The 18,274-nt window shown below is 40.7% G+C and overlaps 2 protein-coding genes across 3 annotated transcripts in view; both read left to right on the top strand.

Moving 5' to 3' along the window:
* The window catches only part of Yaf2 (YY1 associated factor 2), a 60,405-nt gene extending 53,818 nt beyond the window's left edge, over window positions 1-6,587 (top strand). The window contains 2 exon segments of the mRNA XM_057791851.1: window positions 4,671-4,823; window positions 5,807-6,587. Coding sequence (XP_057647834.1) covers window positions 4,671-4,823; window positions 5,807-6,044 — 391 coding nt within the window. The 3' untranslated portion in view covers window positions 6,045-6,587.
* Window positions 6,588-16,178: 9,591 nt separating this feature from the next.
* Gxylt1 (glucoside xylosyltransferase 1) overlaps window positions 16,179-18,274 on the top strand; it is a 41,301-nt gene continuing 39,205 nt past the window's right edge. For both annotated transcript variants that reach the window (XM_057792358.1, XM_057792357.1), the window contains exon 1: window positions 16,179-16,420. In XM_057792358.1, coding sequence (XP_057648341.1) covers window positions 16,212-16,420 — 209 coding nt within the window. In that variant the 5' untranslated portion in view covers window positions 16,179-16,211. The remainder of the gene's footprint in view (window positions 16,421-18,274) is intronic.

The following is an 18,274-nucleotide window of genomic DNA, read 5'->3' as shown; positions in this document are numbered from 1 at the left end:
GAATAAAAAAGACAAAGTAGCAACTATCTTGTAAGTTTTGTGAGTTGCACAGTTGTTTTAGTCATGCATGAAAAGTGGGGAGTGTGCAAGTCTAGATGGATCAAAGGCCTCAACATAAAGCCAGCCACACTGAACCTTATAGAAGAGAAAGTGGGAAGTACACTTGAATACACTGGCACAGGGAACCACTTTCTAAATATAACCCCAGCAGCACAGACACTGAGAGAAACAATTAATAAATGGGAGTTTGTGAAACTGAGAAGCTTCTGTAAAGCAAAGGACACAGTCAACAAGACAAAACGACAGCCTACAGAATGGGAAAAGGTCTTCACTAACCCCACATCAGCTAGAGGTCTAATCTCCAAAATATACAAAGAACTTAAGAAATTGGTCATCAAAAGAACAAATAATCCAATTAAAAAAAATGGAGTACAGACCTAAACAGAGAACTCTCAACAGAGGAATCTAAAATGTCTGAAAGACACTTAAGGAAATGTTCAACATCCTTAGTCATCAGAGAAATGCAAATCAAAACAACTCTGAGATTCTGTCTTATACTTGTCAGAATGGCCAAGATCGAAAACACTGATGACAACTTATGCTGGGGAGGTTGTGGAGAAAAGGGAATACTTCTGCACTGCTGGTGGGAATGCAAGCTGGTACAACCCTTTTGGCCTACTGGTAAGGTTCTGGAGGGGATCTTTCTTCTTCATCAGCTACATGTTGTCTCCTTGACTCTGCCTACTCTCTCTATATCTCTGTTCAGATTTCCCATCTGGCTTTGCTCTGCTAAGCCATTGGCCAAAGCAGCTTCTTTATTAATAAATGGTAATAAAACACATTTATAGTGTACAGAGGGGAATCACATATCAAGGACATTAATATTTATGTCATTGTATTAAACCATGGAATATTGGATACATGCAGTCAAGAATTTTTATTTCTTGATTAAGGAGTATCTCTTGGTTAGAAGTAATGAGGGCACAGCTAATCAGTTACCACACACTTTTGATTTTTATCTCCAGAGAGTCTGATGTCCATTGTTCCTTCTTTACATTAGACCTTTTTATTTATTTATTTTCTCTTTCTCAGTTTATTTTTCTATGGCATTTAAAAAAAGAATACTTTTCTTCCTAGTCTACTAAAGGAGATAACAAGCAACTTTCTTGTCTTGTAGAACCTTTTTGCTTTAGACTGAATTCTTCAGTCTTGGTCAAGTTTGAGTCTCTCCAGTGACTCTCTGTTTCTAAAGACTAATTAATACCCTTTAACTTTCTCTCAGGTGCTTTTCGGTGTAGCATTCTTCATTCCACTGCTGCTCTTAGCAGTCTGGGACTTTCTGCTGAAACAGTACCAGGATTTTCTACATGTCTTATGTTTCTTGAAGCATCTTTTCAGAAAGATCTCTTATCTGTTTTCTCTGAGATTGAAACATTCTATCCTGCAGGGAAGCTCCTTAAACATGAAGATAAACAAAAGAACTTCAGGAAATCCTTAAAACTGACTAGATTCACTAGGCCCCTCCCTGCCACATAAGCAATAATAGCTAAGGGTCTAGTCTAGAGACTAGTGGAACAGAGCTTCAGTGAAGACTGTCAAACAAGCTAAGCCTCGGAGCTGACTCAGGAGAAAAGCTGCAAAGAAGACTCTGAGACTGGATCAGCCCAGCTGCCTGGTGGAGTTTTAGAGCAACTGAAGTATCTTGAAAGGACACTCTCTAACCTGTTGAGCTGCCTGCATGCTGTGTACTGTGCTCCAGGTCCTAGCTTTGTGAACTGTTACCTATGCTGGTGTGAGCTTTGGTGATGCAGTTGCCTTTGAGTCATTTCTGCTCCTGTAAGTAACCCCTCACCTATATTCCTGTACACAACTCCAATAAAGCTCATTGGTTCACTAAATTGAACTTTGGTGGTATCTGTTGTCTGTACTTTGTCATGAGTTCTCTGTCCAGGAGGCATTTTTCTTATACAACATCCCAATGTCTGTAAGGTTAACATTACTTGAAAACTAGTCAGAAATGCAAATTCTTGGTCTCCACCCTGAAGTTACTGAATCAGAAATTATGAAGGAAGGAGTTGGCAAGACAAAAAGCCTTCCAGAAAATTCTGATACTGCTTTAATATGTGAACCACTCTCTTAACTCTTGTTGCGTTCTTTCCCTTAACAGAGCTAACCATTAAACACACTACCTTCAAGTCACTTTCATATGTGTAACTGTTTTGCATGTGTGGTCTATGCATGTGTATATGTATGTGAAGATGCACACAGGCCTGTCCTTGGAGGCCATGAGGATGTGTAGCGTTCTCCTCTAGCCTTCTTATCCCCGCCTTAGTCCCTGGAATTAGGCTCTCTTACTGAACCTAGAAACTTGCTAGGCTGATGCCAACAAGCCTTCGCTGTCATCCAAATCTGTTCTCGTCACCAGCACTGGATTTTTCAGGTGTGTCAGGAGGCACGTCCAGCTTTTACCTGAGTGCTGGTGATCTGAATTCATGTACACAGCAAGTACCCGACTCATGGAACCATTTCCTCAGCACTTGACTCATGGAATCGTCTTCTCAAGCACTGTTGATGTGAACTCAGTCTAGAATTGAACCCTGATTTCTGTCAAACCTATTTTTAAAATAGTGTACGACTTTCTTTGGCATGTTTCCAGTATTTTACACTAAGTAGGCTCTAAATGATCCACAACCCATTTCCTGAAATTTGTTTTACACTCATGCTTCCTTATATATTCCCTGCTAGCCCTCAGACTTTTAATGTTTGATTATGCAATATTTTCTCATTTCCTATTTTTTGTCCTGCTATAATTAAAAAGGACATGGAAGATTTAAAATAATTCTCTGTCCAATATAGGATGGGATTTATTAAAAATAAAATTTTAATTGAAACTTTACTGTAAAAAACCTTGCATATTAATCCCATTAAATTTGGGAGGCAGAGGCAATCGGATCTCTGAGTTTGAGGCTAGCTTGGTCTATATAGTGAGTTCCACAATAGCCCAGGCTACATAGTGCAAATCCTGGAACAAAACAAAAAGAAGAAAGAACTTGAAAATAAATAAGTACATGCCCAAATTAGGTAGATAAAACGTCTGAACATCTACATGAATTTCTGTACAGTTAGAATAGCCATTCTGAAGCTGTGAAGCTTCATGTTAGATTTTTTTACACTGTATCAAGGCATAACCATGACAAGAGTTGAAACAAGAATAACAATTAGCTTTATGTCTTCTTTCACGACTCAGATGCTCTTCACTGTGTTCACTGCTTCCTCATTACCTACTATGTGGACCCTTTCTTGTTCTCCTTTCTACATGTTATACTCTGCTCACATATATGCACACACACTGTGGGCTAGGAGCTACCGAGGAAGGAAAATGTGTGTTGGTTTTTTTTTTTTTTTTTTTTTGTGAGGCCACAGGAGAATGTTCAGTGTTCTCAAGTGTTGCCTTCTGCTTCTCTACATACACAGTTGTGTAATATTAATTAATACTGTCTAGTCTAAGTTGCTTCTCTGGGTTTTATGCTTTTCTAGAATAGGATTTTCTGAGCAATAAAGTTACCATCATTTATAAAACATGTGTTAAATATATTTTTGTTTTGCCCATATTTCTCCATTCCTTGTTGTCCTCCTCCTTTATTTTTCTTTCTTTTTTAGGAATTTAAGAGATTGTTTTTTCTTAATCTTGCCTTGGTTGCCCAAACTCTGTCACAGTTAGAGGGGTCCTTGATCTGGAGTGATAGGATTCTTCCTCATTCTTTTTTTTTTTTTTTAATATTTATTTATTATGTATACAACATTCTGCCTCGGTGTATTCCCGCACGCCAGAGGAGGGCACCAGATTTCAGTACAGATGGTTGGGAGCCACCATGTGGTTGCTGGGAATTGAACTCAGGACCTCTGGAAGAGCAGCCAGTGCTCTTAGCCTCTGAGCCATCTCTCCAAGCCCCTCCTTCCTCATTCTTGCATCCAAAGGAAAAGCTAGATACGTACCCTGAAATAAGTGCTGCAGTAGTTTTTTAGAAGGTACCTTTAAAATGTGGAAGTCAGAAAACCTCAGAGAATTGCCATATTCCAGCATCAGAAATGCATAGGAAGATTGTAGCCAGAGACAGGAGTCTATGATTTCAGTAATGAGTTTGACTGTAAACACATAATCAGTGAATGAATTAAGGATTCTAGAGAGGGAACAAATTGCTGTTACCATAGAGACTTAGGTCTTTCTCTCAGGAGAAAGGATGGGCTGAAACACCTTCTTGGGCTGGGGTGTGCCTTAGCTTACACGTTGCATGTGTGAGGCCCTGTCCTTTAGTCTCAACCGTGATGGCAACAGAAACTAAAGTATAAGCTTTTGTGTTAAATGTCTAAAATTCATGTTTATTATTATACGTGCCTTATTTTCTCAGATAATACATCTTAACTAATGTCACATGTTCCTTTATATACAGTTATATTCTAATGGTTTGACCATATATCTTGGACTTAAAATTTGAACTAGTATGATAGTTTGTTCTATTTTGTTGAAAAGGAATGAAAATCTATATTTCACAGACAAGGAACTTTATACTTGAAATCTTGATAAAAATATATCCTCATAACATGCTATTCTTTTATAAGAATGTGTATCTTTAAGTTATAATAAAAGCCTTTTTCTTTACTGCGTACAGGAAACCTCGACCTGTCTCCCAGCTGGTCGCACAGCAGGTTACTCAGCAGTTTGTGCCCCCTACCCAGTCAAAGAAAGAGAAGAAAGATAAAGTAGAAAAAGAAAAAAGTGAGAAGGAAGCAACTAGCAAAAAGAACTGTCATAAAAAAACCAGGTAAGAAAGTGTTTTATGTACTTTTGAAAGAATAAAAATAATCATTTAATATTCTTTTTTAACCTTGATATTATCCTTATAAGTAGAGTGAAAGTAAGCTATTTTATCTCAATATAAAATATCATAAACATTTTCTGAGCATGAAAGTTATGTTGGGAATCAGGAAAGGTCAAAATACTATCTTAAATGTGAAGAGGCTTTCTCTTTTAGTAGATATTTAGAAGACATTTATGTCTTCTTTTTCATTAAAAAGAAGAGGTACTTGAAATTCAGGAAACTTATTCAAAACCATGAGTGGATATTTGCATGACTTTTGACCAGTATCATGGTTGTGGATCTTGTAACAGTCAGTGTACAGCAATGGAGAGAAAGGTTAGCCTAGCCTTACTTTTATTTTGTTATTTTAAAGATTGATTGTTTTATGTGTGTGAATGCTATGCCTGCATATATGTCTGTGCATTGTGTATGTCTGATGCCAGCAAAGGTCCGAGGAGTATGTCGCATCCCTTGGATTAGAGTTAGGGACACTGTGAGCTGCCATGGAGATGCTAGGAATTAAACCTGGGTCCTCTTGAAGAATAGCCCGTACTCTTAACCACTGAGCTGTCTCTCCAGTCCCTAGTCTTAGCTTTTATCATCTGCCTTTGGGGTGCGGTTGTGTCTTTGTTGCCGTAAGACATCTATTGGAATAAAATTCTTAAGCTGCCTGCAAACTTCAATATGATGTTAAAGCATGGTTAAACCATTATATCTGGGCTGTCAGTCATCTGTCATATTGAAAGTTGATGAATGATTTTGTTTGGTCAGTGTCAATGTGTTGAAATATTTTGTGATACTTTTGTGGTTTACTACCCATGAATTGCTTTAAACAGAGATTCACTCATTTTGTAACTTTGCTTGGTTATTTAGTATGTTCTCAGAAATTTGATAACTGGGAAAAACTTGCTTAAAAAACTCATCTTTTTTTGTGTGTGTGTGTTTAGACCAAGATTAAAAAATGTGGATCGGAGTAGTGCTCAGCATTTGGAAGTCACTGTTGGAGATCTAACAGTCATTATTACAGACTTTAAGGAGAAAGCAAAGTCAGCGCCAGCATCCAGTGCTGCTGCTGGGGATCAGCACAGCCAGAGCAGCTGCAGCTCCGACAACACTGAGCGGGGCGTGTCCAGGTCCTCCTCTCCTCGAGGAGAAGCCTCATCCCTGAATGGAGAGTCTCACTAAGCATTCTTGCTCCACTTAGTCACGCCTGTCCTCCCATGGAAATACAGATTATGCCAAGAACTACCACATTTTCATGACAGACACATTCATGCATAACCTATAATTTGAGTTTTACATGAAATATGAATTTGCCAGGACTTATTAGATTTTATTGCAGTGTAAGCTACCAAATGTTTGCAGACTTAACATTTTGGTCTCTGGTGTTAAATGCCATGAAAATGTGGTTGAATTATTCATTATGCAGTGTTATTGGTAAGTCTATTTTCACTTATAATTTAGTGAATTCTAACACATAATTATTGAATTCTCTACTATCGGCATGTAATGAGTTTAAATTTTTTATTACATAGTGCAAGCTGCCTAAATATGTATTATTTGAGAATTGTGAAACAAATAGTTATATGTATGCAAGTCAGAGATCAACTTAATCAACTATTGCTGCAACAGGATTTTCTTAATGGTTATCCTCTTAATGCACCTGCTGGTACTTGGTGTGGTTAAATAGGAAAGTTGTTATTAAATAAAGAATTTGTATGAACCTTTGCCAATGTGTTTGACATGTTCTTACTAAATTATTGTTTCTGAGTTATGTTTTATCCATTTTGCAGTTTATGTTTGTTAGTTTGCTTATTTTTTCAAAGCATCAATTTATTGTAATGTTTACTAGCAGAATTGTAAACAATAAAAAATGGATCGTTTAGCTTTCTAATTCAGGTTTAGTGCTGTTGTCATTGAACACTGGTTTTTCCTGTATTCTCAAAGACAGAGTTATAAAGGAATTACACAGTGAGAGAAATTAAATAAAAAAAACGAAAAAAAAAAAAGACAGAGTTAAAGAAGTATAAGCATCTGGCAGAAACAGAAAAGAACTTGCCATACTTGGAAAAGCTTTAACTTAATGATAGTTTAACACTGTTTCCTTGTTCCAAACCTATCCACGGTCATAGACATGTGAATCTAATTAACATAAACATGGTGACTATTGCACAGAACCAGGAGGTTGATCTTAGATCAGTTTAATTTGCCTTTTATTAAATAGAACAATTCATATGAAAACCATAGTACTCTATTTCCAGATACAGCCATTAATTTATGCATTTATCAATATCTTGAAATAAAAGTATTTACAGCCCCACTCACTTATGTAAGATTACTAATAAAATATTTTTTATGACTTCAGATTTTGCATTTTGTTTACAACTAAATGAAGTGTGTTATGTTGTATTTGAAAATCTATCTTAGAAACCACATGCTACATCTTAAATTCTATTCAATTCTCCTGTTTTCTCTAGCCATTTGCTTAATATATATCTACCTGTAGGGACTTCTGAAATGTAAATCAACCTAAAGACAATACGTAACTTGAATATAACTTATCACATAAAAGATGCCATGATAACATTTGAAGGAAAAATAAAACTGTGGACCCTGAAAGTTGTGATATTTGGTTTCTCATGGCAATGTAACTCTGTTCAATTGCAGTGCCTTCTATTGGCACAGTGGTACTCCTGTAACATGCTAGTGTGAATACAGTTTATTTCATGCAGTAAACGTCTGTGATGAAAACATTCAATACCTCATTCTTCAGTGTTGTTAAATGAAGATGTAAAACTTGTTTTATTCTAAGATACTTCCAATGGAATACCAACTGTCTGGCTATGTTCTTTTCAAACATGTTATTTTTGCATTGTTTTTCATGTATAAATGTCCAGTGTATCCAATTTTAAATACTTGTAATGGGGAAATACTCTAGTTCCTAAAACAAAATAAGTAAAGGCAATATATCTTATAGTGATCATATATTTTCGTAATATATTTTCAATTTCTCTGCAAGAAAGAAGGTGCTGGTGGAAGGCAGACTGTTGCTTGCTGCTCGAGCCTCCTCTAGAGTGAATACTGTACATTCTCTAGCTTCCTTCTCATCCGGAAAGTGGGGGAATGATGGCTCTATCTGATGCATGTGGTCCTAGGGAGGAGTAAATGTTAACCCATTAAGATCCTTAACATTTCTCTAGCACACTCTATCAGTATTGGTAAAATGCTATTAATACATTTTTATAACCAGATCATCTCAGTGCTTCCTAGGTAATCTAAGAGAGCAGTGTTGTCAGTGTTTGCTCTCTCTGAGAAGCCAGTACTCCACACGTGAGACTGGAGAGATGAACTGTGCAGTCTAGTGGATTTTGTTTTCCTTTCATCTTCCTTTATTTCACTCTACCTCAGATATACTTCATATCAGGAAGACATGCAGATTCCATTTATACATGCACTTGATGTTAAAATATGCAAAAGACTACTCAGCAGGGCTTAGGGTATATTCGTAGCTGTTTTGTAAATTTGTAATATAGTTTTATTCGGTGGATTATTTTATATTTTTTGATTATGTGTATGAGTGTTTTGCTTTGAATACATGTGTGTGCACCATGTGCATGCCTAGTGCCTGCGGAGCTTGGAAGAGGGTTTTGGATTTCTTGGAATTGGAGTTATAGACAATTGTGTGCTCCTATGTGGGTGCTGGTAATCAAACTCTGGTCCTCTGCAAGAGCCGCAGGTGCTCTTAGCCACTGAGCCGTTTCTCCAGCCCCATCAGCAGTGGGTTCTTTTAACCGGATTCCACCCTGAAAGAATTTGGGTATTTTTCAGTTTATTACCTTAGAGATAAGCAGAAATGAAAGTGGAACTTTGAAGCCCACGAGAATAGACACTCTTAAAACCTTTTGTGGGGATTGATGACCTATGGCTTAAAGCTTTTACTTAAGGTTTAATTAAAGCTTTTATTAAGTGCTTTCCTAAGATTAGTGACAGCAGTCCAGATGAGGTATAGTAATAGGAGGAATAAAATCAACTAAATGTTGACGGCGTTTGTCATCTTTCTTTTAGGTATAAATCCTCAGTGCCCAAAAAAATGTACTTTGCCATATCGTATACATTAATGGTAAATGGCTTGAGTTTCTTATTATACTTTCTTAGCGCTTACCTCTTTGGGGATCTTTGTGAGGATCTGGTATAGGAGCTAGTCACAGAAAGGGATCTGTTGTGTGACTTTACAGTTGAGAAGGGGGGGGCGAGATAGCAGTAAAATGATAATGCTTTGACTTTGTGCTGTTTACCTTCTCAACACATGCAGAAGCCTGGAGCAAAGAATGTAAAAAGTTGAAGTTCAGAAAAGCCAGTGACGGAAGTAGCCAAAGGCAAACAGTGAGCAGTACAGAAAGCAGGAAGCAAGGAAGGCTTTGCTCAACTTAAGAGTGAGGAGAACAAGCTCTACTAAGTGTAAATGAGGAAGAAAGGGAGGAAGATCGCAGGGAAGAGGCAGTAGGAAGGGTGTCAGGGTGGCCAGGCTTCTGGACTCGTCTCTTCGGGCATGTTAGTGACACGCAGTGATTAGTCATCCTCATAATTAATCATAAACAGCTTCCTCAGCACATGCTGCTAAGTAGGGCAGCGATGTGTTTAATAATTTAGACTGCTTTTCATCAAGTCAGTGCACTGTAAGCTACTGCAGACAAGTTTTCTTTATATAAAAACTGTTCTGAACACACATACTTGCCCAAATCATTTAAATGTTACTTCAGTGTACTAACGAGACTGTTTGTAGTCTGTAGATCATCCGGTCATTATGAGATTGGCCAATTTTTGACCATTCGAAATACTATAAAAATACTGGATAACTCAGTGGAAAAGCAGTAGTTCCGGAAAGTGCCAGTATTCTGAGACCTGTTTCCTATATTTTCTGTGTGTGTAAAGTATGTTTGTGCAGGTGCTGCCAGTGTTGTTATTCAGGCTCTATCCACCATGTTTTGTTTTTCTTTTAAAATTTTAATTAAAAATGTGTTTTTGAGACAGGGTCTCTCTATGCCTCCCTGACTGTTCTGGAATTCACTGTGTATACCAGGTTGGCTTTGAACTCACGGAGTACAGAGATCTGCCTGCCTCTATTTCCCAAGTGCTGGTATTATAGGTGTGTGCCTGTGTTTGGTTTTATTTTATATGTATGAATGTTTGCCTGCATGTATGCATGTGTACCATCATGTTAGATCCCCTATGGGACTAGAGTTATAAACAGTTGTCCACCACCATTTAGGTGCTGAGACTCAAACCTGGGTCCTCTGCAGGGTCAACAAGATCAGCTCATAACCATTGACCTAACTTTCTAGCCCCCACCTTGTTTTCTGAGGTAAGGTTTCTCATGGATCTGTAGCTCATCAAGTAGGCTAGACTGAGTGACTAGTGAGCCCAAGGGACTGGTTGTCTCCACTGCCCAGTCCTGGGTTACAAGTCCTGGTTATTTATTTATTGTTTTTTATCTGTAGGTTCTGGAGAATCAAAATGAGAATCCAGTGAGTCCCCATCCATGCTTTCAATGCTAGCCTCGACCAATCAGCTGAGCTCCCCAGCCCTGCATACTGCATCCTTCCACAGATCATAGCTTACGATTCAGTGCTGCCCTGGGCTTGCTGATCTAATTTTTTGTCACTTTAGTGTTATTTAGTTGTGGATAGTTATTAAATATACTTTGACTTTTAGGTACTGTTTCTAGGTTTGATTACAAAGAGGTTGAAGATGTGGAATTCACGTTTTAGAGATCTATAAATGCAGTGATATCCCTGTAACAATAGAAATATGTACAAGACACAGAAATAGGAGAGGAAGGAGTACCTGGGATTTTTTCCTGAGAAAATTCACCTAGGCCTTAAGCATCCCTGTAAGTCTGCACTCGAGTACTGGGCCTCATCTTGGTGTCTGCGTGCGCTGAGTATCACATGGTGTTTGATCTGGCTTTGATTCTCACATTTACCCCCGTAAGCAATGTAATTGGAGATGCAGCATTTTCTTCTAATTTGTTGGACGTTTTTGTGTGTAAGTGCATACACGTGTGCAGTGCCTGAGGAGGCAAGAAAAGGGTATTGGATTCCCTGGAACTGGAGTAATAGCTGGCTGTGAGCCACTATGTGGGTGCTGGAAACCAAAAGCAGGTCCCCTGCAAAATCTGAGTTCTCTTAACTCCCGAGCCATTTTTCCCCCTAAATTTTAAAGGTAGGTCTCATTTCAAAGTGAAGGAAGATACTACACTACTGTTCAAATTAGAAATATTAGACTGATTTCAGCAAGTTTACTTCATCTGAGAAATCAATTAGCCATTTTTATAGGCAATTCAAATTGTTAATTGATTATTCTCAATTTTTGATGCTGTAAGAAATTTTAGCTAAAATTTACTGCTTTAATAATTTATGTAGAATTCAATGGTTGTCTATATTCTAAGTTTTTAAATATATAATATACATAATATATAATACATATATTTTACCAATTCTGACTTTATGCTTTTCTTTTGATTTTATAAACTGCCTCAACTCTTTTGGATAAATAGGACTTAAAATTAATATTTAAAAATTTTTTATGTGCCGGGCGGTGGTGGCGCACGCCTTTAATCCCAGCACTTGGGAGGCAGAGGCAGGTGGATCTCTGTGAGTTCGAGACCAGCCTGGTCTACAAGAGTTAGTTCCAGGACAGGCTCCAAAACCACAGAGAAACCCTGTCTCGAAAAAGCAAAAAAAAAAAAAAAAAAAAAAAAAATTTATGTGTTTTTCTTGCGTTTGTATCTGGGCACCGTGCATGTGCCTGGTGTCTTTGGGGATCAGAAGAGAGTGCCAGATCCCCTGGAACTGGACCTGAGCTACAGAGGCTTGTGAACCACCACATGGGTTCTGGGGATCGAACCCAGCCAGGTCCTCTGCAAGAGGAACAGCCTCTCAGTCACTGAGCCATCTGTCCAGCTCCTTCTTACTGTTTTATTCTAAGTGTGAGAATAGGCAAAAGTAAATTTGGGGCAAGAATTTAGTCCCTCTGCTGCTTTCCCTGCAGTTTCTGAGGAGTGCCTCCTAGGGCCTGAGGTTGTATCTCGACTTTTCACTTAAAAGACTCGTAGAAGAAAGCTCCCTTCTGGTTGTCACCTTTCTGTAAACTTTTCATAGGAAAATTCAGGAACTAAATTGAGGACCAAGGTTTAATAATTTAGGTTTCCCCATGTGTGTTCTTTTCATTATGCCCTTTGCTTCATAATTATAGCAAAAATGAGATGGCCCTGTGCCTACTGTCGAGTGGGGGAGTTAAGTAAAAACGGGAAAATGTGGACAGTAAGAAACTAGCTTGGGAGGAGAGAAGCCTAGGAAGACAGAAAACATGTCTGCACGTGGAGCAGGTTGAGTTTGCAGAACAGGCGCAGGAGGGGCTGAAGTCCAGAATAAAGAGGATTGTCTGTCTAGCACAGTTAGTCTGAGATAGTCTGAGGGACACTTTTCACTTTTTGTTTTTGAGTCAGGGTCTTTCTATGTAGATGTCCTGGAACTCGCTATGTAGACAAGGCTGGCCTTGAATTCACAGGGATCACCTGCCTCAGCCTTCCAATGGCTGGCACTAAAATGCTCCACCGCATCTAGCCAGTTCTTCATTTTGTATTTTGTTTGGAGACAGGGTCTCGTTTTATTAGCCTAGGCTGGCCCAGACCTTGTAAACCTTCAGTGTTATTATTAGAGGTGTACACTCCCAAAGCTAGCTAAGGATCATTTTCTCTTTATTAAAATACTGATATGTAAGCCGGGCAGTGGTGGCATACCCCTTTAATCCTAGCACTAGAGAGGCCTGGGCAAGAGGATATCTCCCATAGAATTCCTTTTTCATTTTAATAAAAAACTCAGAGGTACAAATGGGAAGGAAATAGTGGACAGGACTCCATACGTGTGGGATGGGCGGAAAGAATGAAAAAAGAGAGCACCAACATTTAACATTGTTATTTTTAATCGTGTGTATATGTCTGAATGCACGTGAAGTCTAGAAGAGGGCATGAGATCCCCTGGAACTGGAGTTAACAGGTGGATGTGAGCTGCCCCACAGGGCCTGCAACAGACTCGGGTCCTCCACAAGAGCAGGCATCTTTCTAACACCGTACCTTCTCAAAGAGAGGATTCTTAAATTTCAGTGTAAGTCCAGAGTCAGGTTTTTTTTTTCTTCTCATAGAGACCTTTTGTATTTTGAAGAAAACCTTGACAAATTACCACTTTGAAATTTCATTTCCGATCCTTGCCTGCAGTCTTGCCACCTCGAGTATGCCTGTCCTTAAAGTTCATTTTCTTCACTGACATTTGTATTTTTGAGTTGAGAATTTGGACACTGGAAAATTAGCGTTGTACTTAGAGATAGACTTGGAATACATACGTCTGGTAAGTGAAAGAAATACCTGCTTGGTGCTGAAATAGGTGAAGTTGTTTTTAGTAACAAATGTCAATTTTGGAATATAAAAGTGCAACATGTAGTGACTCCTCACCTTTCCAGGTAACCAGGACTTGCTGTGTGATGACATGACAAGGTCTTGAAACCCCATGTCAAGAGCATGACTATCTGTATGCTATAGATTGTTGGCTGCCTTCCTTTTATACTATTCCATAACTTTAGCGATCTGTGAGTCGAGATCACTACATGTAGTTTCTTTTTCGGGGGAAAAAAACTATTAGTAACTTTCCTTCCCTCCCCCCCACTGTTTCTTTCCTCCCTCCTTCCTTTTTTTAAAATAGGACGAAGCTCTGTAGCTCAGTTTGATCACTGTGTTGACTAGGCTGGCCTTGGCCTTGTGGCAGTACCTCTGCCTCCAGAGCGCAGGAATTCCGTGTGTGTCAGTCGTCAAGCACATTCAGCGTCTCTTAGATGAACATTCTTTGCCGGGGCATTCGCTCCTGCTCGGCTGGTGCCACATCCTCTCGTTTCCATTCTTGCTAGTGCTTTTGTAATTTTCTGTACTTTTTAATCTTTATTTCTCTAAGAATTGTAAGGTGTTTTATTAGAAAGATGAGTATTTTTTGTTTTTGAGGGTAGGACACTCCTTTTATTTCTGAATACTGTATATCTGAGCCTCTTGTCTGGCATGTAGTAAATATGCAATAAATATTTACTGAATGAACCAATGTATGTTTTCTTTCTCTTCACACATTGGTAGTTCACTGGGTTTCTTTTTTATTTTTTTAGGTAAGACAAGAAGTTTAATCCTTAAGGCGAGGAAACAGCCCACCGTTCATCTAGTGACTTCCCATGGTTGCAGAGCCAGCCCTTGGTGTAGGGGTGAAAGCTGCTGTGCCCACCCTTTTCCTCATTGTCCTTTGTGGATAAACTTCTCAGTGACCCAGATGCAACTTGAACAATTCAGTAGTGTGGGTTTTCTTATGAAGCGTGCGTGTGTGCATTTTAAGCCTGTTTTAAGTATGCATGCATTTTAAGTGTATGCTTTTAAGTGTGTTTGTCTATATGTTTTTAAATATGTGCATTTTACATGTATTTTAAAATGTTGTGTTTTAAGTGTGTATTTCTAAGTGTGCATTTAAAAATATTTAAGTGTTTGAATGTATTGTTTAAGTGTATGTGCATTTTACGTGTGTGTTTAATGTATTTTTGTGTGCATTTTAAAGTGTTTAAGCATCAATTTTGGCTTTGGGCCCACTTTCTTCAATCTCTGTTCCAACCTTCACTGCAGCCAGAATCGCTCTCTAAAATGCAAGTGTGATCATGTTACTTCCTTCCTTAAAAGCCCTTCAAGCAGATCAAGTTCAACCTCCCAAGAGTTTGCTGTAATTGCTAACCCTTTCTGCAGTCTTAGCACTTGTGTGTCCACTCTTGCATTCTCTTATCCTGGCATCACACTTCTCACAATCCCCTGAATACAAGAGCAGGTTTCATTGCTCACTAGGTCTAGAATTCCTTCCCTTACTAGGGCCACCCTCGCCAAGAACTCTCACGTATACTGGAAGGCACAACTGACTGCACTTTTGGGCGTGTCCACACCTTACAGATGGCTATCCTGTCTGTGTGAAACAGGGAATAAGAGAATTTATTTTGAGCCAATTATGGGTGACCGGACACATGGTTTCGGGTTGCCTGGAATACATGTTCCTACATGGAAGACTTACATAGTCACAGTATGAAAGAAGTTAAGGCAATTTTTCAGACACCGGTTGGATCATCAGGCTGATTACAGCAAACTGAGGAAAAACAGAGGTTTCAGATCTTTAACTGATGACATCCTTAGCTTTCAGACTGGTGGAAACCAGTGGTCCGCTGAGATTGTTTTAAAGGTTTTGAGTCATAAGGGTGTTAAGACACGCGTGGTCAACGAATGCCTTTTTCAGGGACTGAAGGTATCTAAGGATAATCACGAAGTTTTAACTAGTCATTCTGCCTTGTAAAATCGTCACCGCAGGTCTCCCGCACCAGCCTGCATACGCGAACTGCACTCAAAATATCTACGCCACTACCAACGTCCCCACTAAGCTTCGGTGTGAGCCGAGCTCAAGGCGCTGGAAGAGGCTCAGGAAGTAGGAGGAGGGGGAAGGAAGGGAGGCTCCGCCTGGAAATGGTCAGCTTTGCTTTTGGTATGCAAATAGTTGTTAGCAAAGTCTAAAATCGTGAAAGGTAGGAAGGACCCCTGCCTCCCAGCCTGATGTGTGGAGGGATAGGCAGAGTAGCCAGAACTACCGCCGCTTTAGGAGGCTGCACGAAGCCGACAGTCTAGACCCAAGGCTCACGTCCGTGGGGAGCAGTATGAGGCGAGGAAGAGCTAGCCACTGCGGAAAACCGCGTTGTCTTTTTAGTCACGCGGCGATACCTTGGAATTCAAGCTGTTCAGCGTCACAAACGACGCAGTGGAAGAATCGTAGATTTAGGTCATGGGCCTAGAGCCCCGCTCCTTTCGCTACGCCTCTCCGCAACTCAGAGCGGGGTGACCTCTACACAGCGTACACCTCCCGGCTCTGCTCCGTGGACCGCCTGCTCCAGAGCGCAGCTCCGCTTCCGGAAGCGCTGCAGGGCCCGGGCGGGAGTTGGGGCGTGGCCCGGAGGAGGGACCAGGCAAGACTAGGGGCGTGGCGGGATGCGAGGGCGGGGCTAGCGCGGAGGTGGGCGGGTCAGGGGCGTGACACGACAGGGTAAGGGGCGTGGTGGAGGGGCAGAGCTTGGGAGGGGTGGGGCGGAGTCGAACCTGGCGGGGATTCGGGGGCGGGGCGGGGCGGGAACCCGGCTAGTCACGCTGCGGCTGCGCGGTGCGGCTCCTCGCAGTTAGCCCGGGCGGGCGCGGCAGCGGTGGTGGCGGTGACGGCGGCGGCGGAGGCGGTAGCGCGGGCCGGGATGCGGCGCTACCTGCGGGTTGTAGGGCTGTGCCTGGCCTGCGGCTTCTGCTCGCTGCTGTACGCCTTCAGCCAGCTCGCCGTGTCCTTGGAGGAAGGAGCGGCCGGAGGTCGCAGGCCGCAGGCCGCGGCTATAAGTTCCTGGCTGGCGGACGGCGGACGCGGCCCCGGGAGAGGCGCGGGCAGCGCGGGCTTTGGCCGGCCGGGCAGGTATGGGCCGCAGTGTAGGGCGGTGGGATCTGTGAGTCCGCGGGTGGGACGAGCTGCTTCCAGAACCGAGAACTTTCTGTTTGGCTTTAGACCCAGTGTCTAGAGCAGTTACAAATTGAATTAATTTGTAACTTTCTAAAAGGTTCGTTGGGAGTGATGACCCACAAAAATCCCGGTTACACTGTGGCTAGAGGGAGTTCCCTCCTGTTTCCATGGAGTTGAAGCTGAGCTATTTAAGAATCAGGCTGGCGCCCTTGTTGAGTCCCCACCTCCCAGGTGCCTAAATTTTCATCATAAATCTTAGCATTTTCATCAGCAGTCGCAGTGGTTAGATAAATCTGGCCGTGGCATAAAGTGAGCTATGATTTTTGTTTTGGAAATACTCGGCTTATCAGGAAACTTGGAGGAAGTTGAGAGCGATGCTTTATGTGTTCATATTTTATGGGAGGGGTGGGATGAAGATTTCATTTTTTAAAAATTGGATATTTATAACACAGCATAATGACTTGGTGGATTTCCATAAATCCCTGCCAGGGTTCGAATTGTGAAATTTAATGGAAAACTTGTGGCAGTGTACTTAACAATCCGAGCGTTTCGCACTGCCTTCAGGATACCTGTATTTTTGGGCAACATATTGAAGAGTAGAAGATTGGGAAATTGTAAAAAGTACCCTCTTTGAGTTTTTGTGTGGCATCCAGAGAGAAGGGAGGTACAAAGGAAAAGCAGCATGGGGATTGTGATTTGATTGTAGTCAGAGAAATGTGGGATCTAGGTATATTCTTAGGTACCATTGGCCACATCTTTAAAAAAGTATTAATTGCTCAGAATTACAGAACAGGAACTTCTTGGGAGGGGAAAATCTTTCCAACTCCATAAAGTAAAACATATTGAATGGTAAGAATAGTATTTCAGAGAAATCTTTTCTCAATTAGTGTATACGGTTTGAAACAATTATTTCAAGCCAGGTTTTGTGGCCTACACCTGTATTCTCAGCACTCAGGAGGTAAGGCAGGAGGATGGCAAATTCAGTGCCAGCCTGGTTTTCTTAGTGAGTCCAGGCCAGCTTGGGCTACACAGTGAGACCCAGGGCTGGCTATGTACCCCAGTGGTGAAGGATTTGCCTGACCAGGAGTTTCTTCCCTCCAGGGTTTTAGTAGACAGAGAATGCCTAAGTTTTAGTCAGACAAACTTGTGTTCTCATTCTCTCATGGGTGCAGGTTCCCTTGATCACGTTGTTACTTTGTTGTGTATTAATTTCTTTACTGTAAAATGTAGATAATAAATTTTCAGCTACATTGGGATATAATTGACAAATAAAAGTTGTGTGTATTGAATATTAGCAACTGGATATTTGGATGCACGTTCAGAAATGATTGTCATTTCCCTCCCTCCTCCTCAGATTAGCGAGACATCGAGACCCTGGTGGGATAGATGTGAGGATTAAACACTGGAGAGAGTCAGGGCTTTTGAGTCATGGACTTGACCTTTGACACATACTGGCTCTGGACTTCCTCATTAGATATGCACTGTTTGTGAGAACTGAATGAGTAGTTGCATAGATTGCATAGTATGGTACCTGGCCCTGTAAAACTGTAGCCGATGTTTTAATTTTAAAGGTTAAGTCCTCCGCTCTCCCTTTTTTCTTTATTTTTTTCTCCCCTCCCCCCCTCTCTTTTTTCTTTACTTTGGGGTAAAGTTCTGTTCCCTTTTTTTCTTTACTTTGGGGGCCTAGGATCCAGTAAGAAACCTGCTAAACTAGAATGCCTGACAGTGAAGTCCAGACATCTGTGTTTTAAACATGGGGTATTATTAAGATGCAAATAAATACTGAGATCCCCTGATACAGTTGAGAGA

The sequence above is a fragment of the Chionomys nivalis genome, chromosome 17 (genome assembly GCF_950005125.1).
Source record: "Chionomys nivalis chromosome 17, mChiNiv1.1, whole genome shotgun sequence".
Taxonomy (NCBI): Eukaryota; Metazoa; Chordata; class Mammalia; order Rodentia; family Cricetidae; genus Chionomys; species Chionomys nivalis.
This window is presented reverse-complemented; position numbering and strand designations above follow the sequence as displayed.